The 26,317-nt window shown below is 34.3% G+C and overlaps 1 protein-coding gene across 6 annotated transcripts in view; it reads left to right on the top strand.

Moving 5' to 3' along the window:
• Nucleotides 1-26,317, top strand: part of LOC106876437 (pyruvate kinase PKM) — a 52,565-nt gene that overhangs the window by 13,071 nt on the left and 13,177 nt on the right. For 2 of the 6 annotated variants that reach the window (XM_089365933.1, XM_089365935.1), the window contains exons 2-12: nt 2,256-2,316; nt 8,143-8,211; nt 10,161-10,305; nt 15,161-15,252; nt 15,732-15,851; nt 19,619-19,805; nt 21,436-21,578; nt 21,693-21,820; nt 21,900-22,050; nt 22,908-23,060; nt 25,063-25,229. In XM_089365933.1, the coding sequence (XP_089222059.1) occupies nt 2,305-2,316; nt 8,143-8,211; nt 10,161-10,305; nt 15,161-15,252; nt 15,732-15,851; nt 19,619-19,805; nt 21,436-21,578; nt 21,693-21,820; nt 21,900-22,050; nt 22,908-23,060; nt 25,063-25,229 (1,367 nt within the window). In that variant the 5' untranslated portion in view covers nt 2,256-2,304. Of the gene's footprint in view, nt 1-1,022; nt 1,068-2,255; nt 2,317-8,142; nt 8,212-10,160; nt 10,306-15,160; nt 15,253-15,731; nt 15,852-19,618; nt 19,806-21,435; nt 21,579-21,692; nt 21,821-21,899; nt 22,051-22,907; nt 23,061-25,062; nt 25,230-26,317 lie in introns of all 6 variants that reach the window. The other 4 variants (XM_089365932.1, XM_014924981.3, XM_089365934.1 and 1 more) reach the window with 2 other exon arrangements.

The raw sequence follows: 26,317 nt of genomic DNA, 5'->3' as shown, positions 1-26,317 counted from the left end.
CACTCACCACGCACATTTGCTCACTCGCCACTCACTCACCACGCACATTTGCTCACTCGCCACTCACTCACCACGCACATTTGCTCACTCGCCACTCACTCACCACGCACATTTGCTCACTCGCCACTCACTCACCACGCACATTTGCTCACTCGCCACTCACTCACCACGCACATTTGCTCACTCGCCACTCACATTCGCTCGCTCACTCGCCACGCACATTCGCTCGCTCACTCGCCACGCACATTCGCTCGCTCACTCGCCACGCACATTCGCTCGCTCACTCGCCACGCACATTCGCTCGCTCACTCGCCACGCACATTCGCTCGCTCACTCGCCACGCACATTCGCTCGCTCACTCGCCACGCACATTCGCTCGCTCACTCGCCACGCACATTCGCTCGCTCACTCGCCACGCACATTCGCTCGCTCACTCGCCACGCACATTCGCTCGCTCACTCGCCACGCACATTCGCTCGCTCACTCGCCACGCACATTCGCTCGCTCACTCGCCACGCACATTCGCTCGCTCACAGACCACTCACTCACTCACTCGCCACGCACACATTCACTCACTCGCCACGCACACATTCACTCACTCGCCACGCACACATTCACTCACTCGCCACGCACACATTCACTCACTCGCCACGCACACATTCACTCACTCGCCACGCACACATTCACTCACTCGTCACGCACACATTCACTCACTCGCCACGCACACATTCACTCACTCGTCACGCACACATTCACTCACTTCCACACACACACACAAACACACTTAGTTAATTACCAAGTTATATATAATTGGGACAAAGCATTTATGGCACACATTGTGAATGAGTGGATCAGCTGGTTTTATGCTACCAGTATGGAAATTTAGTGGATTAGAGATGAATAGGTAAACGTAATTATTGGCTTTTTTGTTTCTTTTTGTTTCCATAGGGTTAGACAAAAGTGATAAACACTTTGTTCACTTTATTGATTCTAACACTTCTTTCTCACAACTTTTATTTCAGTGTTTAATGGGTAGTGCCTGTTGTAAAAGTCTAACTGCAGTCAAGGTGCATCTATTTTACTTGATGTTTTGTTTAACAGATTAAAAATAACCTCAACATTTTAACCCTTTCATTGCATAATGATTGTAACATTCTAGGAAATGGTCTCTATTAAAGAAACAATAAATACTAACAGCATTGTATGTTTCAGTTTTGATGCCAGATGTCACATTGTTTTATCATTTCTAAAAGGTTGAATAACCTATTAAAATTTCACAATATGAGTGATAGTTGCACGGGTAGCAAAGAACTGCATTATATGTTTGGTACATTAAAAGCCAGAATTGAAATTATGCTAGTTTTTAACTTTAAATGATAATCCTATAAGTTCAAATTCTACTATGGCTTCATGCATAATAATAAAAGAAATTTGATTTTTAACTTAGGTACGATTTGATATTCCCAGTTTTAATATTTGTCTGGTTACTTGTTTTATCTACTTTAGAGATGCAAATTGAGAATGCAAGTAAATCCAAGGGAGCTAATCTGATGTATCACTGATGTTGTCATGCCATTTGTGTTTTTTTTTTTTTTTTTTTTTTTTTTTTTTTTTTACCAAAAAGCCACTTTTTTCCTTTTGTTAGAAAATTTTCAATTATGCACTAATTTTTGGAAAAGATACAATCTAAATTTATTTTAACTTATATCACTGAAGTATTTAATCTTCGATGAAACTATGCTGACATCTTTAGTTATAGAATATTTTGATCATTTTGGCAGTGACACTAGAAAAGTACTGAATTTTTGTTAGCAATAACTTATCAGAATAAGTGTTTTGATACTAACTGTAATATATGTGCATTGAAAGGGTTGAAACCTTAGTTTGTTTATATTGTTTGAAAAATAACCTCTTTTAAGATCTGTTTGAATTGTAGAAAAAAAGTTCTCGAATATGTTGACTCTGTTTTTGTTTACCCTCAGTTCAACTTTAATCAAGCAGGAAAGATTATGATCACAGGTGTTCCAACTGTGACCATCCCATCTCCCCCACCACGTATACTATAGCTGAGCTTACATTATCCAATATCCTTATTTAAGGAGTAAGATTTGGTTGCTATTTTTGAGCAACTACATTGATGTGCCTTCATCTGTATTGTTGAAGTATTTATTAAAGGTTTTCTATTAGATTTCATTTCTCACCACGACAATCATGAATCTGTAAGCTATATTTTGTCACGTTTTTGTATTTTATAGATTACATCAAAAGTAATTTTTATCCACATAAGTCACTATAATTTAGTGAATGGCAAAGCAGGTACAGTGCTGAGAAAAACGGCTTGTATTTAGTTTCAACCTTTCATGTTTTGAGGTCAATGGAATAAGCATTGAGTAGTCAATAAAATTGACTCTTTGCTTCTATGCATTTGGCCTTGTGCTAATGTTAAATTATGTCAACGGTAAACTCTTGACAAATTGAATTCAGTTCCCAATTATAAAGCTGATGTCATAAGAGATAACAAACTTTTGAAAGAGTTAGGAATAACACTTTTTGGAAATTTATTCACTCTTGGCAAAGATTTGAATGCCAAAACTTCATTTCAATTTTCCTTGATGAAACCTATAATTATTGAGACCTTGTTAGCCTTGAGAAACACCATGAACTCAATTTCTCTAATCTCTTTGTGCGCATGTGTGTGCATGCGTGTGGTCATTATTTAAATAAACTTTTGATTGTGAAATTTCATTAGTTTCATTTGAAATGCTTCCTCTCTACTTTCTCTATCATTAAATGGGAAATTCTTATTCAGTAAAGATTGATACATTTAATTTCAAGAATGATTTGCTCTTTAAAAAGTTATAGAATTATTTCCTTTAGTTAGCAACTGCCATATGGAATAGTAAAGCAAAGCTTGTTCCAGAATTGGTCTATAAAGATATGCTAGTTGGCACTGTGGGTATTTCACAGCTTCATTAGAAACAGCTACCAAATATTAAATTGTTATTGTGTGTGTACACAAACAGTTTGAGTATGTGTCAGTAGCATTCATTTGAGTCTCTCTCACACCTTTTTCCACAGCACAACATTGTTTACAACACAGGAATCTATAGTTAGCATTTTATAAAAGATTAGGGTTTTTATGTGTTTTGAAAACATGTTCTTTTGGCACTGATAGTTATTTCTTTGCTTGATACAAAAGCTACTGATTAGGCCATATGTGATTTCAGTTATAGGTGTGTGTGTGTATTTTATTAAGACCAACTATGTGTAGTAAGCTACGAAATTCTTACATTCTCTTGATTTTCTGTAATTCAAACTGCCATGTGGTTCCAGTAGACAAAATGGAAAGGGTGTTGCTCTGGAGGAGGACAAGGGAGACATGCTGGAACAGCCACTCTGACTCACAGGGTTCACACATGCAGATAATCATCTGCACCCAATAGCAGTGAGCAGAGATATGGCCTGGGGGTCAAGAATGCTGGAGGTCTCTACTTTTATAGGCATGACCATAAATCTGTCAGAAAGCAACCACATTGAAATTCAGATTGACCAGGCTCCAACTTTCTGCTGTTCTCTCTTTAAAGTCACTCAACATCTAGTACAAAGCTATATTAATACATAAACAATGAAAATAAACTTGTGTAATATAGAGAAATAAGAATTTAGGAAATACTTAACTTGCAACATGTGGCCTGTTGCTTTTTGTTGAGAATGTTTAGAATTTCAAGAACTTTGCTTGGATATTCTTTAAATTATAGCTTTGAAGTTTCTCTTTTTTTTTATTTATTTTTTTATTTTTTTTTTTATGTTATTACTTGAACATTTTGTAATGTTATTTGTAATTCTGTACCAAGTATATCTTGTTGGTGTACATCCAGTTGCTTTTCTATTTGTCTCAGGTTTTTACTGTTTTTGATGTTCTGTAAAATTGTATTGTCTGTAATGTTATTTTGATCATTATAAATGTATTTGACTTTTCTTACATATTGTTTTTTTTAGGTCTTTCGATCTTTCTGACTTTTTTTTAATAGAACATTCTTGCATATGTTCCATTTTATATTTCTAATTGGTTTTGATTCTCCAGTCATTTTACAGTTCCTCTCTGTTTATAATCATAAGTAATTGTACTTATGTTTCTAAAAATCCCTTCAAGAGGAGTTCATATGCATTTTTTTTTTTTTTTTTTTTTTTTTTTTTTTGCTCATCAAGAAAAGTATGTATTTCTAAAATCTGATTTAAATTTCTTTTAATCATCAGTGACAAACAACCATTATCATTCTCCACTAAGTCATGAAAATACATGCAAAGAAAACTTATAAAATATGCCAACAGCCACGAGGAAATTACTATTTGAAATATAAGCAGAAAATGTTTTCATTGACTTGGAAAAATTTCTAAATCTAAGCTAAACTGTCTTGGACGTGAACAGTACTCTGAAGTTATAACTTAAAATGTATTCGAACTGTTTTAACTTTGAAACGTGTTATTTCTGTCCTACATATAGTTAACATTTTGCTTTATGAAGTTAGTTTAGATTCACAATTATTTTAGAATTTAATTGAAATACAGTGTATTTCAATCAGAAATATTGTAATGATTGGGTTAACTTAGCTTTATCATTGTAAGAGGTGGACAGATAAAATTTCAAGTATCCTATTTAGATTAAAACAATTTTTGAATTTCAGTTATGGTTTTTATTTTAGTTTGCATATATGGATAAGTAACTAATTATCTTTTGTAAAGAAAACCTGCAAAACTAGTTTTTTATTGTACAACTTAAAATAAAGAAAAATAGTTTTTCACTGCTGGACTCTTTTAGGCCCTTGTTTTGGGTCCTTGTTGAGTGTATAGAATATATTAAATTTGGAACTTATTCCTGTGTAACTAATGTAATTGTTAGGAGTTTTTGCTCTTGACTCGTGAAGTAATTTTTCTCCCCGATACTTTTATTGCATAACACTAGTCAATGCATATTTTCTGGCACAAGGTTTATCAATGGCTTTTAGCTAATTTTAGGATGCTGAATCCAAATCTGGCTTTAGATTTTGTCTATCACATCAGATTTTTTAAATATAAATCCATTTAGTTTTGCTAGAAACAGCTATTTAATGTTCATAAAGGAAGAATTAAACATACATAAATGTAATTTTTAATAGACTTTTTTGTAACCTAATAAATCAAAACACAAAGTTGTGGGAGTAAATGCACATTAGCGTGTAAGAATTAAGCTTGGTGATAACAAAATATGAATATAAAATCTCTATTCATTGTGGTAATTCATTCTGATCATCTTATTACTGCAAGAACTTCCTCTTTTTGTTTTTGATAATCTCTTGTGCTTAGCTTCTGGAATGTCTCTCATCAGCTCCAGCAATAACTTGCCATCATATTTGAGTCCCATCAGCCTTGGGAGCATTCTTCCAGAATGTTTGTCTTGATGAAAGCATTCTCCTTGTTCTTCACTCACATCACTCAGTTTCCCTGGAAACTCACCCAAGTGATTGTGTAAGTAGTGCAATTTAAATGGTCATTCTATATCCAAGTGCTTGCAAACTCAAGAGCAACTCCTCCACAATCTCTTGATAGTTGTCACCTTTCCTATTCCCAAGGAAATTCTGCACCATATCAGAGAAGACAATCCAAGCTCTAGCCTCTGCTGCACTCGTTATAACAAAATGTGCATCCCTGAGATTCAGCAAATATTCCCGCCTTCTTGTTACTGAGACTCGGAAAGGTACATATATATCTGATGTAGTCTCCACTAGAGCTTTGAATTGCTTCATCACACCAAGTTTCAACACGGGTTTTGCAAATTTTGTGGGAAGCCCAGGTTTTGTCCTGGTCTCCAAGTGTCACTTTAAAGTAAGATACACCATCTTGACAAAGTTATTAATGTTGTGCCTTTGAGCCTGTGGAATGAAGTTTCCACAGATGTAACAAAGTATCTGAGTCATTACAACACCTTTTTGATTACAATGACTCAGTTCACACCTGAAAAGAAAGGGAAGAATTTTAAAGCAAAACTCAACTTGAACATTATTCAAGGTTAGCATGACAATCCAGCCAAAATTCCCACAAATAGTGGTGTAAAGTTAACTCCAGGTAAATAAAGGTATATGCTGATGGCACAAAAATGTGGTGTGATAGAGCAAATCTGAAGTCAGTTTTAAAATCAGCACCAAAAAATTAGTCTAAAACAGCTCTAATATTTTATGCCAGAAAATAGCTTTATTTTGTTGACCAGGAGTGGCTGTGTGGTAAGTAGCTTGCATCCCAACCACATGGTTGCAGGTTCATTCCCACTGTGTGGCACCTTGGGCAAGTGTCTTCTACTATAGCCTCGGGTCAACCAAAGCCTTGTGAATGGATTTGGTAGATGGAAACTGAAAGAAGCCCGTAGAAATGTGTATATATAAATATGTATGCGTGTGTGTGTGTGTGTGTGTGTGTTTTGTGTGTCTGTGTTTGTACCCCCAACATCGCTTGACAACCGATGCTGGTGTGTTTACGTCCCCATAACTTAACGGTTCGGCAAAAGAGACCGATAGAATAAGTACTAGGCTTCCAAAGAATAAGTCCTGGGGTCGATTTGCTCGACAAAAGGTGGTGCTCCAGCATGGCCGCAGTCAAATGACTGAAACAAGTGAAAGAGAGTGTGTAATCAATAAAGACAGTTACCAAAAATCATGTTAACTTGTCTGGCTACTTTACAATGAGTCTTGCTTACATTATGAGTTTTATTTAATTACTATGATTTGTCAAAGCCGAATGCTTAGATTAGTGGAAATTCCCTTTCCACCAATCTGACAAATTCCCTGTCAGATTTTGTTTAAATCTTCCATTGTCAAACATGTAAAAATTCTATTTTTATTAAAATGTTCAAGCATTCCTTTATTTTTTCCCCTATTTACTTTTTTGCTTAATTCTTTTTCACTTTATAATTTGGTTTGAATTCTTCTAAATTGTGTTGCAATGTTCAAAACTTTAATGAGTCAACTTTAGTTTATTTTTTATTAAACTAATACTGAAATGTTTGTCAGTTTGGGAATTTGGTTTCCTTTTCATAATATTCCTTTCCTTTCAGGTTGTGCATTATTAAATCTTTCAACTGTTTTTTTCCTTTTAATGTTATCAATGTTACTTTTGAAATATAATTTTGTTATAGTTTTTTTTTTTTTTTTTTTTCCAGCAGAAAAAAAAAATCTAATGTTACTGAAAATATTCAGCAAATCCATTAAGCCAAACTAATCTTTCAGATGGGGGACTTATTCTGCTTTTGTCATTTTAGGTCAATTAAATACCAATTCACCAGCTTTGGTTAATTTAATTTAATAAATAAATAACACCTTGAGACTATGATTTGCTTATGAATTATAAAATAAATTCTTGTTGTTGGTGGTATTATTCAACTGGTTTGATCAAGTTCTCTCTCTCAGTTGGAGATAGACATTACTCAAATGTTTCCATTTCTTATACAATTGACAAATAAGAGTTTTGCTGTTTATTTCCGAGAGTGATTATCCAGATTAAATGTTTAACTTCAGGTTGTCTGAAGCTATTTTCAGTATTATTCTAAAGGCTCTGATTATTCATTTTCAGTTTCCTAGGATTTTTATTCTCAGTGACCTTCTATAGCAACAGGTTTTATAGAGATATTTTTAGCTCCTAAGAGTAAAATATAGTTAGTTGAAACACTGACACATATTATGTAATACACCTTTCACTACAAAGGTATAAGAACACAGCTGCTCATGTATAGCTTGCTAAAGTAGACTGTAGTAGTTGCAGATGTACTATTTTTATTAGTGATTATTAAAAAGTGACAACAGATAATTTGAAGGTAACTATTGAAAGCTTTTTACACCTATCCAGTTAATCTATACACACTTTAAAAGATCATTAGTTACCATCCAGTGAAGATCAAGTGGTCAAGTGTAGGTTTTGGAATTTGAAGTTGAATATCTTAATTCCCTGATGCTGAATTTTGTCAGTGGATTTGCTGTGTTATCCATGTTTCTCTGCTCCTTTATTGTTATCTTGATATTATTATCTTAATGAAATACAATGTACATATTTTTTTTTCTAGACAGATAAAGTCAATAATGAATTTATATTAATCTTAATCAATTTATATTTTCTCAGATGGCTCAACTTCTTGCCCAACCGGGTGCTGGAGAATTGCAGAGAATTCATTCCTCTCCATTTGGATTGGTTAGTATTTATACAATCATCAGCTGTATTATATATTGAATAAAAATTCTCCTTCAACCACTGTCACCTTTTTACTCCATATTATTGTATAGATAATGTTTAAACCATTGCAATCATCTCTGTTCTCTACATGAGCATCTACTTCTACCCTCCATTTTTTTTCATTTCATTTGTTTACATAAAATTAAGATTCCATATTCAATACATAAACTTCAGTTAGTTCTCTCTATTCACTTTACATATGTTAGGAACTTTTCCTTTGAGGTTAAAATAAATATGCATCCTGGGGCCAGAAAATCATTTTGTCCTTTGAGCAAGCTTTGATATTTAGTAACAAACCTTTTTACTGGGATTACAATACCTGACAAGGCCATGAAAATATTGGAGCATTCATATCAATATGGTGTTGTATGCTAGTGTTACTCAGATAAATAACTTACAATCAGTTTCTATGAGTTCCTTTTATGACTTGCATAATAATATACTCCCATTTTTGTTTCTTTTTATGTAAAACAATATATTGTAAAAGGTCTTCATCCCTCGTTTATTATCAGCAAAATATTGTGACTTATGAAATGTTTTCCAATCTGTTTAACGTCTCAAATAAAAATTGACGATCCTTGTTTTTCTCATCTGAATGAATCCTTTCGAGGTGGTCTCTTATTTTCAAATGTCCTTCCAACACACAGGTATTATCTCAGTCAACAAAGAAATAAAGCAAATTTCAGATATTCTAAATATTACCAACAGCTTTTTCTTTACAATAAAGGCTGTGCTATTATGAATACAGTAATGCATATTAATATCTCCTAATGCATATTAATATCTCCTAATTTAAATCATTTCCTTTTCTAGTTGCCAATTTGCACAAAACATGACTTAAACATATAGGCAAAAGCAAAGTACATTCCTGTTGTAACTGATTGAAACTAATTATACTAGAAAAGCATTTTAGAGATGAGAATACGCAAACTATCAACACTCACAACTAAGTACTCTTTCTACTTTACAGATTTTAGTCATTAAAACTGACCATTGCAAAAAATAATGATGATAATAATAATAAAACATCTGCTGGACAGCAGATGTTAACATAACTTCAGTTTTATACCAGAAATTACATTCCTAATTGGGAAATTACAACTGCAAGTAATTAATGGAAGTGTGAAAATCTGAGTTCAGCACACTTAGACAGGCAAACATGTATAGAAGTCAAAACCTACAAATCAGATGTGCACTGACATGCATATGTGTTAAGGTCATGTGAATAAATGACTACATAATTGTTTAAATTCACATGAAAGAACTTTTAATGTTTGAAACTAGCTCTTTATTGGTGAGGAGTTAAAAAATAAAACCAGAACGTCCATAGATATTCTTTTCTTATACAAAGAACCTTTTCAGATCAACATCTGAGACATGCTATGTATTTTGATTTATATTTGACATCTTAAGACAAGATGACCACAGGTAGAAGCTTGTGAGATCTAAGGAGTAAATTAGTTTTGAAAGTACAGGTTTTTCTGTTAAAAGGTAGGGGAAAAAAACATTTGATTGGAGGAAATTATGCAAAGATTCTCTACTGTCTTTGTAATGCTAAGAAAACTGCTTTGACTTTGGCAGCTTTTCTACATCATGGAGGGACAGTATAATTGATATTTTAAAATTTTAATTTCTTGGGCTTGAACATTATAGCCATCTGGAATTTTGTCTTTCCTCATTGACTCCTAACCATATTTCAATCATCTACATAAGTCAGTCAAACCCCAGGAAACTATCAATCACTTTGTAACCTGCTAATCTAATGGTTAAAATGTTGTAAATTCATCTTAGTATTAGAATGGCAGTCAATCTTGCTGTCTAGGACTTTATGTTGTAAAGGTAAGACACAATATGATCCTAATTTATTAATGAAATATTTTGCAATGAAAGAATTTTTTCTTTTTCAGCCTGGTTCTGGTTCTCAAACAAATGTTGGCCTTTCACAACAACTTCAGGCAGCTTGTGCCAGATCACAACTGGAACATATGGTGGCTTTGGACATTGATTCTGAACCATGTCATGTGCGTATGAGTGGTATTGTCTGTACTATAGGTATGTTTCTTTTTAATTAATTTGGTTGATGACAATTACTAATATTTGTTAGTAAGCATGTTTGCATCAGATGTCAGTAATATGCCTTGAATTGTCAACAGAATTGCTTTAGCCATTGCTTGCAAACATATCAAAATAATTGCAATGGGTTGATGCACGTCACTATGTAATTGTTGTTGAGCAGTGGAGCAATGATTTCACCTGATCCAATGTTTATAGTGGAGGGTGGTAAATCTTTAAACTTTGATTTTAGAAATTCTGTTAAATGGCTCATTTCTTTGGCGTAATTAGAGATAATAGCAATGATTTAGTATACTGATAAACTCCTGGGGTTGTTTCTTGAATGTAGAAATAGTGGAAACTTAGGGAAACACTGAAATTCCACGATGGTTTTCATCATGCCTGACAATTGTGAAGGTGCATGGCCTAGTGGTTAGCGTATTTGGCTCATGATCATAAGGTCGTGAGTTTGATTCCCAGCTGTGCAGTGTGCCTTTGAGTACGACAATTTATTTAATGTTACTCCAGTTCAGTCAGCTGGTAAAAATGAGCAGTACCTGTATTTCAAAGGGCCAGCCTTATCACATTGTGTTACACTGAATCTCCCTCGGAAATATGTTAAAGGTGTGTCTGTAGGGTGCTCAGCAATTTGCACATTAATTTTACTAGCAAGCTGTTCTATTGATTGGATCAACTGGGACACTCATCATAACCGATGGCATGCCAGTTGTCTTACAATTGAGAGAAAAGCACTGGATTTATAAGTTTATATATGAAAACTATCACGAGATGTTGAATGAGTTCATTTTGAGCATCAATAGGTAATCATGTGTTTCATGGAGATTAGACAAATTGATCCCTGAAGCATTAAAAACTTTTCACTGCATCTCTCTAATTAAACGGTACTCTCAAATACATGCAAATGAATTTTTTTTAATGAAAGAGATTTGGTAGAAAGATTTCCTAATATCAAGTTTAGGAATTATTTTATTAGATGGAGAAAGAAAATTGGATATTTGTTGTTCACAATAGCCCCTATGTGAAAAATAGGTTTCAGGACCCTGTGGAGCAGAGAAAACTAGTTGATGTGATGGCCAAATAATTCTAAGAACATGTCTTTTCATTAAAATAAGTTTTACCAAATTTAGTTAACTTGTCAGCACACTGGATCAGAGGCATTCCAGCTGAGATAATTCTGTTTTTATAAATCTAGCTCTACATTGTCTAGTATATTCCTATAAAATTGCTATTGTGATTTGAGGGAAATTTGGTTATTATATTTGTAACTGGTCAAGTGACTATGTAGTGGATGTCATATTGACTTGCAGATTTAGTCTGTAAAGGATAGTAGATAACTGAACAGGATTTGTGATTGGATTTTATTTCTTCAGAGTTGAGAAATCACAACAGTCCATCCTGTAACCATAGCAATAATTACTGAATTGTTGTTTAGCTCAAACACAAAGATCAGTGAAACAATTGTGTGACTGAGGAAGGTTGTTCAATTACAATAGACTTGGAGGTTGAATTGTTCTAAGTTTCCAAAAGACACACCTAATAAGAAATATCTGCTGGAATTATAGGCATCACCTGAAGTTGAATATAATGAGCATCTGTTCAAATGCCTTGATAGTTCGTTTACAGAATCTTTGGTATTATGAAGATATATTGTTGAGGTTAACCTTGCAGTTACTTAGGAAATATATTGTTGACACTTTAATGAAATAAAGAGAACCTGTTACTTCTCTACCAATACTACCGTTGCATTTAGTCTGTTAATTATACTTTCATGCTTTTCAGCTAAGTTTTAGCATAATAGATGTTCTCGTGAAGTGTTCCTGCTCTAACCATCCCATTTTTTTATTTCATGCATGTTACATCTAGGACATTATGCTATGTGGAAGTTTTTTAAAAGTAGGACAGGATTTGAAGGGAATTTGGATGTTATTTCTATTAGTCAAACACACACTAGGTGATTGAGGCAGGCTACTTTGATGGGAAGAGACCCAATTTAAAGGCTGTGGATTTTTTTTATAACTTAGATTGGTTTTTCTCTAAGGTTGGAAATCTTGTGTTCAAAGACAAGCTCAGCTTTCATGTATTTAACCAAATTGTCAGTATGGGCTGAGAGTTTTAGAAAATGGTTCTGATACATTACATTAGGAATATTTTTGGAATATTCATGCTTTGGAGATTTTGCATCTTTCAATAGATATTGATCAGCTGTTTCAAATGCTGAAAAGATAAGTTGGTCACTGGAGTGAATAATGGAGCTTCAGCTCATATACATCCTCTAGTAGTAGGTAGGACTTGCATGGCAAGATAATATTTGGGTCATTTAGCAGTAATGTGTCTGATATTAAATGTAGTTCACCTTAATTGCAGATTTTGGCTCCAATATTGAATGGACTTAACTGCTATGATAGTGATTCACCTTTGTGTTCTACTACAGATTTCCAGCATGACTTTATCTTCAGGGTCAATTTAAATATGAACAATTTTGCAATGATTAAAAAAAAAAAAGATTACAGGGAAACAGCAATTTTATTAAGTAGAACCATGAACATCTAGATTGAGTTTGTAACTCTAGTAGTGTTGTTTGGTTGAATCAGTAAAGTTTCTGAAGCTGAACTTTAATAGTGAGATGAACCATGGGTAAATAGTTATTGGTTGATATGTGCTGGAATGAGAAATAAGGCTGGAGATGGGAAATATCTGATGGGAGCAGTTTGCAAACAAAATGCAAATAGTGTAATGTTTTATGTTACATAGTGAGTTGGGAAAGTTTGGGCAATTTGAGAAAAACTTCTCTCTAGGAATGCTTAAAATGTTAAGAAAAAAACGAACAAATTCAATTCCGTTTTAATCACATTTTGTTAAATACTTTCACTACATTTTCTATATCTCCAAAAAAATTCAATTGATGTTAGTTCTCTCTCTTATTTTTAGATTTGTAAGCACTCCTTGAGGGAATTTTTATCTGATAATCTGTGCTAATTGAAGTTTTACATCTTACTATAAGAAAAATGAGATCCTACTATAACAGTAATGATTAGTTGTGAGGCAGTTAACTGAATCAACCAACAGTACTGACTGTTTCAAGTGCTGGCTGTGTAGGCATGGCTATAGTTTTGTCATATGTTGCAAACGATCAAGCACATTTATTAGAGATGTTTTGACTTTTAGCAATCTACTGTTCAGTTGTTTATTTTATTCAATAGGTTTTGCTGAATACTTGAGTGGCTTCTTTGAAAAGCTTTGTAGTACAGTAATCCATTGACTATGGCAGGTGTTACATTCCCAAAACCCCCACAATAGGTGAAAATCCATGAAGTAGAAACAGTACTGTACTGTAGATATTTAAAAAATTATTTTTATAATTTGTATATATTTTATTATAAATGTAAAACAACACCACGGAGGAATCTATGCTTAAATAATAAATCGTGAAAGGTGAATCACAATATGGCGAGGGATTGCTATAATAGACTTGTACTTAGACTGTCTTTAGCCCTTTTGTTACTGTATTTCTGTTGTCATATATTGTCTGTTTCAATTAATTTTAAAAATAATGAAGAATTTAGTAAAATAACTTTATTAAGCTAATGGTTGGAACAAATTAACATGAAATTTTGATAGGTATTAACTTAGATAATTTTAATCCTTTAGCATGGCTAAACCAGCCATATCAGGCCCCAAGATTCTACCAGTTTTCTGTTTAAACTGGCCAAATCTAGCTTATCACACCTACCCTACAATGTTATTCTAAAAATAAACAATCACATAATCAAAATCTTAAAGTTAAAAGATATATAATTGATTCAAAACAATATGAATCAAGTATTACCTTGCACAGAGTAATTTGAATACTAAAGGTTAAAACAGCAAGTTTGTATTATAGAACCAGGGGAAATTTTGGGTGGTTTGGTATCAAAAGCTTGGTATAAATTTGTTTGCTAAATCTATTCATTGTCTTTAAAAAAAAAATGATGCTAATCCTAGATTAATTGATCAAGCAGGAGTATTTATCTGCTGATACAAGTAAGTAAATGCATGAATTTTCATAGTAATTTTAAGACATTATAGTCATGCTGATTTGCTACATTTGGGAGGGAAAATGGAATACAATTGGTTGTAAAATATTTACCTTAGAAACTCAGCATACACATTATCAACTTCATTTTTTTCTTTTTTTTTATAGGCTTTTCATCATTAGCAGTATGTACCGCTAATGTTAAGAATAACTCTGAAATTTTCAAATTTAACTTTGAATTTATAGTGATGATTAATCTGATTTTAGCATTGCTTTTCGGCTTAAGTTCCTAACTTCTTACAATGTTGAAAATGTTATAAAGAGCTACCTTGACTCTACATAATGCACACATGTAGTAACAAACAATTGCCAATGGATCTTATTGGAGTAGTAGGTAGCAGACTTTATAGGTGGAAAAAAGAATCTAGGATTTCTCTTGCAAGTGAAGCCTTAAATCAGTGGTTCCCAAACTTTTTCAGGCTGCTTTGCCCCCTTGGCACCTAGGCTGTGTTCTTAGTGCTTCCCCAACTCACCACCACAAACATAGACCACTTTCTGTAACAAATTGAAAACCACTGTATTTCACAAATAAAATTTAACCTAATTAACCCATTATTTATTTTTTTTGTTTACAGCCTTTGCCACTTTTGACCACCCCATTATCACCCTGCTTTCTTCAATGCTCTCCCTGGATCTTTCCACTGCCAAGGGGCAGTACTGCTCACTTTGGGAACCACTGCTTTAAATGTTGGGTAGATAACAAAAAATGAATCTTAAAATTTATAATAGTATCTGCATATACACATTTTATTTCACTTTCAGGCCCAGCTTGCAAAGATGTTGATTCTCTAAAAAAGATGATGATTGAAGGAATGGATGTTGCCAGACTTAATTTTTCTCATGGATCATATGAAGTAAATATCAGTTCTGTTTTTAACATTTTAAATATTCATTTCAATCATAAAATTATTGCGATAATTTTAATCACACATGCAGGGTGTTTCAAATGTTTTGAGTCTGATAGTGAAATAAAAATAGGCATTATCTTTCCCTGTTGTTGTGTCCTTAAATATTTTAGTCTTACTTTTGGAACATCCCTCGTAAAACCCATTTCTTTTAATTTTATTTTTAAGCAAATATATAAAATAATAATTTTAAGTTTTTACAACTTAGAACTCTTACACTATGAATCTAATTTTTAGTCTGTAAAAGAGTGGTTAACCCTCAACTCCTAATGTTTTGCTCTTTTTTTTTTTTTTTCTAAACATATGAATATTGGAAAGGCATCTCCATGTTTTCCTTTATATCTGTTAATTTCACCATAAATACCTTAACATGTAAAACTACATTTCATAGAAATATATATTTTACTGTTAAAAATTGTTTGTTTCAGTACCATGGTGAAACTATTAAGAATGTGAGAGAAGCTACCCAGAAGTTTGATAAACCGAAGATAATTGCTATTGCACTGGATACAAAAGGACCCGAGATAAGAACAGGTCTTCTCAAGGGTGTAAGTTGAATTAAAAATTATTGAGAAGATTAGAAATGTAAATTTATAATAAACTATTTTTCAGCTGAATTGTAAATTACCTAGGACTGATAAGGCTTCAGTTATAAAAATTAAAAATGAGTAACTTATGTGAAAATGTGCAAAATTGATTTGGTCAGTGAGTGACAATTAATTCCTTGGTTTATTGTAGATGGTTAACAATCCAGAGATTGAGCCAATGAAAGCAATTCATGTTGCATTATTTTGGTATTTGTTTTTGCAAACTTTTGAAGCTCAATAAGATCCTCAAAGTCTGCTCTTAATGACCTTTTCAGTCATGCACATAAAATCCTTTTTAGATGTAGTAACATGGTCTACACTATGCACTGTGACTTTTGTTTATTTTTTCTTTAAAATAGTTGTGATTTGATGGGATTTGGTTACTATTCGTAACAAGTCTCGTGATTCCAAATACTATTTTATTGGCTCATTTGCTTTACTGTAGGATGTGGTTGTGACCATAGCAGGACAGTTGAGTGGATTTGATTGTAGTGCAATAGTTCTTTTGCCCCTATCATCATTGGTGTGCATATCAACACAGTTTTTAGGATGTTGATAATTTTGCTTGCATGGGTTGATAATTTTGTTATTGTGTTTGTCTGAAAAGACATAATATACATGTAGGTATCACAATCAATCATTCTGTTTAGGCTGCAGAGTATTGTGAACCAACAAAGAAGTTTCTGTGGTTCTATCTGCTAGAAATAGCAACCAAATTTCCATCAAATCATGCTTGTCTTTGAAAAGGGCACATTGTATAACATGGGCCTGGGTACCCTACGCATAAAAAAAAGCGATGGTGACAGAATGCTCTTGATCATAAAGCTGCTTGATCAGGGCTACCTTGGGGCTAAACAACAATCTTAAGACTTCCAATTATTGAGGAAACTTCAATATGCACAATACATTCTGATGATACAAAAATAACTCTTCCATTAACCCTTCCACAGACATTAAATTCTGCTCTATACATTTAGCTATCATAACCAGATGGTTAGCAAATTCTCATTTCTCTTAGAACTATTTGCTTACAACAACTTGGCCATCAAATAGCAAATAACAAAAGCAAAAAACTGCCTAACATTTGTATCAAGCATAAACTACAAAACCAGCTGTCAAACATTTTACAAAATGATATACAGCAACAACTCTTAACTGCAGACACATTACATCATGTCACTACTACTTTAGACACTCGCAACAAATAAATATTCATATATGTATGTATGTATACACACACACACACGTGCACGTGCACACATACGCACGTGCACACATACGCACGTGCACACATGCGCACACACACACACACGTGCACGTGCACACACACGCACGTGCGCACACACACACACACACACACACACACACACACACACACACACACACACACACACACACACACACACACACACACACACACACACACACACACACACACACACACACACACACACACACACACACACACACACACACACACACACACACACACACACACACACACACACACACACACACACACACACACACACACACACACACACACACACACACACACACACACACACACACACACACACACACACACACACACACACACACACACACACACACACACACACACACACACACACACACACACACACACACACACACACACACACACACACACACACACACACACACACACACACACACACACACACACACACACACACACACACACACACACACACACACACACACACACACACACACACACACACACACACACACACACACACACACACACACACACACACACACACACACACACACACACACACACACACACACACACACACACACACACACACACACACACACACACACACACACACACACACACACACACACACACACACACACACACACACACACTAAAACCACGCAAAACAAATGAATTCACATGGCCTCTGTCTTAAACAACTACATGAAAGGTAATAAACTGCCGTGAGCTCAATAAAATTACACATACACATAAAACACCATCTTCAGCTAGTCATATTAATACTATTAATTCTAGAAAATTTGAAAACTGGAGAAAATTATAAATTTTAAAACCTAATAAAAACAAAAACAAAGCAGTATCTTGTTTCTGTGTTCATGTAACACCAATGGGAGAGATAGTGATTGTAGGTGTTTCTGTATTGCTGATATATTGTTCACAGGAATCACTGTTGATTGCAGTAGTCTACAACCATTATATAGGTTAATTTTTAGATATAGTATGCATTCAAATACAGAAAGGCTTCATATATTTAATATTGTGAGTTGGAAAATTGCTCATATAAAATTAGTCAATGTAGATTAGAGTGCATCTAGTCTTTAAATCCAACTAGTGAAAGCAACTGGTATGTTTTCAGTTTATTTGACCCTAGCAAAGCATATTCTTCTAAACTGGCAAGGTGAAGTGATCAGCTCTCTCATCTAAAAAATATATGTTTTATGCGTTTATCATACTTTAAATAGGTGTATTTATAAAATACGCCATGTACCTCCAAGTGATTTTTCAGGCTCTGTGCATTACATATATTTAAAAAACTAAGACGCTGGACAGTGAGAGAATAAAATAATGGCAAAGCGAGTTCAGATACCCCTCTTCCTGATTGTAAAAACCACAATTAATGCACCTAGTGTAGAACAAATGAATAAAAAAAATGTCAGTTTGTTAAACAGGAACTCAATCCAGAGTGGGTGGAGTCCTCCAATTTGACACCACATACAATGAATTGGAGAAATCCAAACCATATGTTGATGGATCTAAGAAATGAAAATTATGTATAGCAGAAAGATTTCATATTCTTACATCCAACAATTCCAACACACTGCTTAATTCCAGATCTGAAATTTTTAGCAGGTGCAAACACACTGATGGGTTTCTTTTGTCAAACTGGAGGACACAACCTGCTCCAGATTGAGTTGCTGTCTCACAGACTTTGATACATTTTCTGTTACTTTGTTCTGTGCCAGCAGCATTAATTGTGGTTTCTGCAATTGGAGGGGATGGGGATCTTAGTTTTCTTGCTTTCTTTCTTCTTGTTCCATCTTTTTGCATCAGCCTTCATGTTTTTCTTAGTTTTTCTTATTTTCTCCCTTTCCAGTGCCCTAGTTTTTAAAATATATTTAGCACAAAAATTGAGCCTGACATAGTGTATTTTATAAATATGCCTATTTAAGGTTACATAAAAGCATGAAACTATCAGTAGCTCTTATGATAGTATGCTCTTAAGGTAGTGAGTAGCTATAACTACATGCCCGACTGGGTATGTAGTTATAGCCTAAATCTGAATTGACATTTACTGCATTAGATAGCTATTATATTAAGAATTTTGCATATACCATAATTAATATTGGATAATTAATTCGTTAGTATTTAGGAAATAAAAAAACTATCCAACAATGTTTAGCTCTGTAACTTTATTTCCAATTTAGTATTGTTGGAAAATCTAGGATTCTGCCTTTTCCATCAGGTATGTGAACAAGTAGTATTAATTTATTTTAATTGGTTTGAATGTCCCTTGATTAAGTTCTTTATCACTTGATGAATACTTAAATTTCTAAGATATTTTCAGAATATTAGTTGTAAATATTGACTATAGATAATGAAAGTATATGCAGTTTTGTTTTCATTTGATAATTGTTTTGACGTTTTTGAATACTTATTAATGACTTAAAATTGTTTTCAGGGTCCCTCAGCTGAAGTGTCTTTGAAAACTGGAGCAAAAATAAGGATTACAACAAAAGAAAGTGTTATGGAGTCTTGTGATGAAAATACTTTGTATGTTGATTACAAAAACATTACCAAAGTCATGAAAAAAGGATCTCGAATGTTCATTGATGATGGCTTGATTTCTGTTGTTGTTAAAGAAATGGGTAATATTTTTACTTGATTTTTATAGTGTATTATATTTAGAAATCCTAGAATCTGTATACTCTTAAAAACAAAATGTTATTTGGATGTTTCTTATAGAAGTACCATAAAACTTGAAAAATTTGTCAGTGCTTCTAATCATCATAAACACATTGGATTGATTTGTGTTAGAATGTATTGATCAAAAATAAAGCTGGGGTAGAGAAAAGAGATGAATGATATATAATGGGACATGGTTAGTGTATTAGTGATTGTGGAAGAGTTTGGTTAATTGAAGGTGAAATGAATTAGCATTTATCAGCATTGAAAGAAAATGGCTTTTTTTTATTTATCTGAAGTGAGAAGAATAGGAAGATGGAAATACTATGAGTGTAATTATCAAAAATAAAAAAAAAATTGCAAAACATTTATAAAAAAAACAAATGTTTTTAACATCACATAAATATTGGTGGGTAATTATTCTCATAGAATACTTTGAAGTATTCTATTTTCATAAGTTTCTCTGAAGTTGGTGTTCACTGGTTTAAGAAAGATGAGTGACCCTTTAACTTGATTTTGGTTCCTTTGTTTTGGTCCACTGGAGGATTTTATATTTACCAAGGTCTCACTAGGCCATTGACCATTAACTGCTTTTACAGCTGGTTATTCCTTATCAGTTGAAAATAGGAACAGCACTTATTTCCAGCTTGATAACATTAAACAAAGTATATTACTTTTTTTATTTGCATTTATTTTTCTCAGTCAGGAGCTGAAAGAGAAGTATTTAGCTAAGAACAAACCATTGTACTTGGCATTTGTTGATCTCGAGAAAGCCTTTGACAGGGTACCCCACTCTGTGATATACTGGTCCTTGAGAAAGCTAGGGATAGATGAATGGCTTGTGAAAGCACTATAGTACAGGAGTGCTGGTAGTAAGTTAAGAATTGGCCATGGGTACACTAATGAATTTAATGTACAAGTTGGTGTTCACCAAGGGTTGGTTCTCAGCCCCCTCCTATTCGTCATCTTCCTCCAGGCCATAACAGAGGAATTAAAGATTGGAAGCCCATGGCAACACCTATATTGCTGATCTTGCCCTCATAGCAGAATTTGTAACACAATTAGAAAAGAAATTCCAGATGTGGAAACAGAACTTGCAATCTAAGCATCTTAGTAAACTTAGCAAAAACTAAGGTCCTAGTGAGCAAAAAATCAGAGAGGACATTTCACCCATCAGGTAAGTGGCCTGGCTTGATATGTAGGAAGGCTGTAGGCAGAAATTCCCTTTGGTATACCCAGTGCAAGCCATGGACACACAAAAGGTGCAGTGGAATAGTTGGAAGATTAACAGAGAAAGTAGTGTTCATATTTGGAAGATGTATGAAATTTATAAAGACCACAGATACACAGGAAACTGATATCCTTAAATGTCCCGGTGACTTTCTGGAAGTTGTAGATAATTTTTGCTACCCAGGTGATCTAATTAACAGTGGAGGAGGTTGTTCAGAAAGTGTAATTGCTAGAATAAAAATAGGATGAAAAAAGTTCAGAGAGCTTTTACCAAAAGTTTTTCTCTCCAAGTGAAGGGAAGGTTGTATGATGCATGGTAGTGAGATGTAGGCCCTGGTTAAACTTGGTATCTTTAAATTGTAGGTTCTGACTATATGGATTGTGAAATTGAAAATGGTGGTGACCTTGGTAGTAAGAAAGGTTGCAATTTACCTGGAATTCCTGTTGATTTGCCTGCTGTATCAGAAAAAGATAAACAAGATTTGATATTTGGTGTAGAACAAGACGTATGTAAATTTTTTTTTTTTTTTTTTTTTTAAATTCCAGAATTTAATTTTGAATATTGGTTTATTTTACAAAATCTGAACACTTTCTCAAAATTTGATTGGTTTGTCATTTAGGTTGATATGGTGTTTGCGTCTTTTATAAGAAGTGCTGAAGGTGTTCGAGAAATCAGAAAAGTTCTTGGAGAGAAAGGAAAAGACATTAAAATTTTTGTGAAAATTGAAAACCATCAAGGCGTGAAAAAGTAATTATTTCAAATTTAATTTTTTGTTTCCTCATTAGTTTGTTGAAAATCTTTGACTATTTTATTACTTCTGTTTCAGCTTTGATGAAATTTTGAAGGAAACTGATGGTGTCATGGTTGCACGTGGTGATTTGGGTATTGAGATTCCTCCTGAAAAAGTGTTTTTAGCTCAGAAAATGATGATAGCTAAATGCAACAAAGCTGGTAAACCTGTTATTTGTGCCACTCAGGTGTGTATGTACATAATTGTTTGGTGTCTTTCCACTAAAATTGTTTTGTTTGCAGATCAAAAGTTATCAGTTCAGAATGTTCCATAGACATTAAATGTAATATTTCAGCCTACTGGAATAGAAAATGAATACTAGTTGCAATTGATGTTTCATTTAACTCCAGGAAGCTCTTAAAATTATCTTCAATTTAGAAAACTCATTCAGCCTGCTTTATCAATCTTATTTACTTTTAGTTTATTTAGTCTCTTTTCTTTATTTCTCTTAATGCAGACAATTCTATAATTATCAGATAATTCTTAAATCAAATGTTTTACCTGACATTTGTCAACCTTTCAATTATTTAGTTTCAGTAAATCCTTGTTTTTTTGCTCACATCTATATATTTTCTTGGACATTAGCTGTTAACTATTTAAACTTAATTTGTCACAAGTTTACACATCAAGTGTATTTTTATAGTTTTATAGCCTTTGAAAATTCTGTATCTGTTATTTATTTTGCTATCAAAAAGAATTGTACTGTTGATACATTTAATTCATGCTGAATTCAGTTCCAGTATCAATTATAATATTGTTTTGAAGAAATAATTTAAGTTGCTGTTGCCATGAATTAACCAAAGCCTTGTGATTGAAATTTGTTTGATGGAAGCTGCCTATTGAAGAGATCCATCTCTATTCTTGCCTGGTTTAACACTGCCAGTTGGCCCTTGTATTCATATCTTTCGCAAAGTTCACTCTGTAGCAAGCATTCAGGTAGATCTGTGTATGCTTCCAAGTTAGAATAGTTTATATATAAAGTAAATATTTTTTTGTTATTGAGGTTTCTTACATTTCACAGAGATGTTCAATTTATTTTATCAGATGTTGGAAAGTATGGTGAAAAAACCACGTCCAACTCGTGCTGAAGCTGGTGATGTTGCAAATGCTGTTCTTGATGGTGCAGACTGTGTTATGTTATCAGGAGAAACTGCCAAAGGCTCCTATCCATTGGATGCTGTTCGTATGATGGCTAAAGTAGGTGTTGATTGATGTAATCAGTACTGTTTATCGACTTTGCTTTATATCTGCTTGTATCTTTATACATTTGCATGAAATATTCGAAGCTATTTTATAATTTGTAATTAGTATTTTTACAATTTTAATAAATTTGCCAGATTTTGGACGGTTTTATTTCACCATGTTAGGTGATAGACATAATCCATTTCCTAGTTAAACATAACCTTTGTGTTGTTTTAGCAGCTGTCTTTGTTGCAAACATTTGGGTTAGGTCAGTAACTTTCTCCCTTAAAGCTACCCTTTTTGGCACAAGCATGGCTGTTATAGGGTGCTAAGCTGGCTGTGTGGTTGAAAAGTTAACTTTAAAACCACATGATTTGGGGTTTTCTCTAACTGTATGGACACTGTTGGCAGGTGTTGACTGTTGTAGCCACAGGTTGACTAATAGCTTGTGAGTGAAATTTAGTAGATAGAAACTGGAAAAAAACCATTATGTATGTGCTTGTGTGACTGACTGTGTATTTCCTTTGTCTTGATATGTACATGTTTATTCTAAAGAAAACACTACCCTTCATACATTTTGTATTATTTGTTTGCAATCTTATGTGGAAGCATGTCTGGGCTGTTTATTGTTTGATTAGACTAGGGGTAATGTTACTTTGCTTGGGTGAGGGTTGGTGATAGCCAAAGCATCAAGCCATAGAAAATTCTGCCTCCATGTAGTCTCATGTGACTCGTGCAAGCATGGAAAAATAGCTGTTGAAACACTAATGATGAAAATGATGAATTTATCAAAATTGGCTAACATTGTAAATTGTGTTCACTGTAGACGTTATCCATAGCTTGTTTATTCATTCAAAATCTTTGTTGCTGTCATCTAGGATGTAGTAAGCACTGGCAAGGCTATGGTTTACTGAGGTCTATTAAGATAAACTTAACAAAAGTCACTTGCTCCACAATGGATGCCTTGTTTAATTTTTATACTTCAGAATTCTCTCCCCTGCTATAATGACGCTAATATTTTGTCTCTCTACATCTACTTAGTCCTTCATGCAGAAGCTGTATCTGGGTAAATTCTTTCCTCATAGTCTATATATGTTTTGGTACGGGCATAGTTGTTTAGCTGACGAATTCAAGTTCTAATCACATTGTTCTGGTTTGAGTTCACCAAGCAATACTTTGAGCAACCTATTCTTGAGGGAAGAAATACTGCATACAAGATTGAAGATAAGGACTTCTGGGCTGCGTTTGATGGCAAACAATGGCTGGTGGAGTACTTTTGGAAGGAAGAACCCTCCATGATGAGAAACAGTGAGCTACTATGAAAACATTCCTGAAAGGAGAGGCTAGGAATGAGTTTGAGAGAAAAGTGGCCAGATGGATAGAGGAGGGTTATTTCTATATTATAGAATGAGGAAGTGAAGAAGGGTGTGTTACTGATGGTGGCAATAGTCTGGCTGGAAAAGAATAAAATCTGACCAGTGCTAGACTTTTAGGGGCTGGAGGAGTGCATATCATGTCATACGGGCCGTGAGTTGGTGGCTATGATTGTTGGTATATCTGCAGTTCCACTTAACCTTTCTCTTGCTTTAAATTAGCACCTGCCCCTTAGGTATCTTTTAATGGTTCACACTATTGCAAACATTCAGAGCAGGTTTCTTGTCTGAGAATAACTTCATATTACGATGTACTGCTTTCTACTAGAATAATGCATGAAGTTTTTGTCCCCCCCCCCTCTTCTACCTTTCTACCCACCTGTTGCCAGTGCTTTGAAAAGAAAAAGTTAAATTTGCTATACTTTCTCTTTAAACTATATAGAAATGTTAGTGTTTCTTTTTCTTTGACATGTTCCTCAGTCTCAGATTTGTTCCTTTTTAAATATAGACTATCATTGTTATTACAAAGTTTTCATTATAGAAACCCTTAGCAGTGTAACTGTATTTGTCTCAGTTATGTAAATTTAAAGAATTTTTATCTTCCAATATGATTAATACTGTTGTTATTCTATATATTTTCAAAGATTGCTCGTGAAGCTGAATCTGCTGTGTTTCATAGTCAACTGTTTGAAGAACTCAGACGTCAGACACCAACTCCAACAGATGCTACCCACACTGTTGCAATTGCAGCTGTTGAAGCTTCATTTAAGTGTCATGCTGCTGCTATCATTGTTATTACAACAACTGGAAGGTTAGTAATTCAGAAAAAATTTTGTGGCTTTGAAAGATAAATGAAAAGATATTGGCCCTCTTTCTCCCCACACCCCGCACTTTCAGCATAGGTTACGCATTAGTGACTTCAAACTACAGGCACAAAGGATTCTAAGAAGCAAGCCAATTTGGAAAAGATTTATCTGGAAGCTTCAGTCTCTTTTGAAGAGACATCCTAACTGAAGCATTTAATGAGGAAGAGGAGGAGTTACAGATTTGTAACCTCGAGGATAACTGGATGTTCTTACGAGACAACTTACTGAAAGCCACAGACCGTTTGTGGTTGGTGCAAAGCCCCAACCAAACCTAGGGTGACATGGTGATAGAACAATGTGGTTGACAGGACCATTAAAGCAAAGAACTGTGCTTGGAAGGATTGTTAGTGTGGCAGTAGCAAGGAGTTATATCAGGCAGCTAGAAGGGAAGCGAGGAGGCAGGTATACTTAGCTAGGGGTGAAGCAGAAAGGAAGAAGTTTGCCATGTTCTGTGGAGTGAGCACCAGCAACTTCAAGTGTTTTGGTTTGCAAGACAGTGTACCAGGGAAAATTGTTATGTTGGAGAGAGGTATTTGCATGGATGATGATTCGTTTGCAGTTAGTGACTCTGCAAAGAAAGAGGCTTGGAAGTTCCCCTATGAAAGGCTACTAAATGTGGTGAACACATGGGAGAAGGAGAATCTGAATAGAAGTAGCATGGTAGATAAGGCCATAGGATATGAAGACCAGGAAAGCTCCCAGCCCATCAGACAGTGTGGGTTATGGTCTAGTCACCCATATAGTTAATTGAGTTGTACACGAGGTAGTCATACCCAATGATTGGTGTAGTAGCACCATAGTCAACTGGTACAAAGGTAAAGGTGATACTTTAGACAGACATAATTACAGAGGATCAGATGATGAAAGTTATTGAGAGGGTCATAGCCCAACTAACTAGGAAAAGGTGCAATAAACACTGTAAACGTACAGAAGATAGATTCTATCAAATGCCAGAAGGGACACCTAGAAGTAGTTGAAAGCTTCTGTTATCTGGTGACCAAGTCAGCAGTGGAGATGGATGCTCCGAGAACGT

This window comes from Octopus bimaculoides, chromosome 18 (genome assembly GCF_046866305.1).
Source record: "Octopus bimaculoides isolate indiv1 chromosome 18, ASM4686630v1, whole genome shotgun sequence".
NCBI classification, from domain to species: Eukaryota; Metazoa; Mollusca; class Cephalopoda; order Octopoda; family Octopodidae; genus Octopus; species Octopus bimaculoides.
The sequence above is the reverse complement of the archived record's forward strand: the minus strand, read 5'-3'. Positions and strand labels throughout refer to the sequence as shown.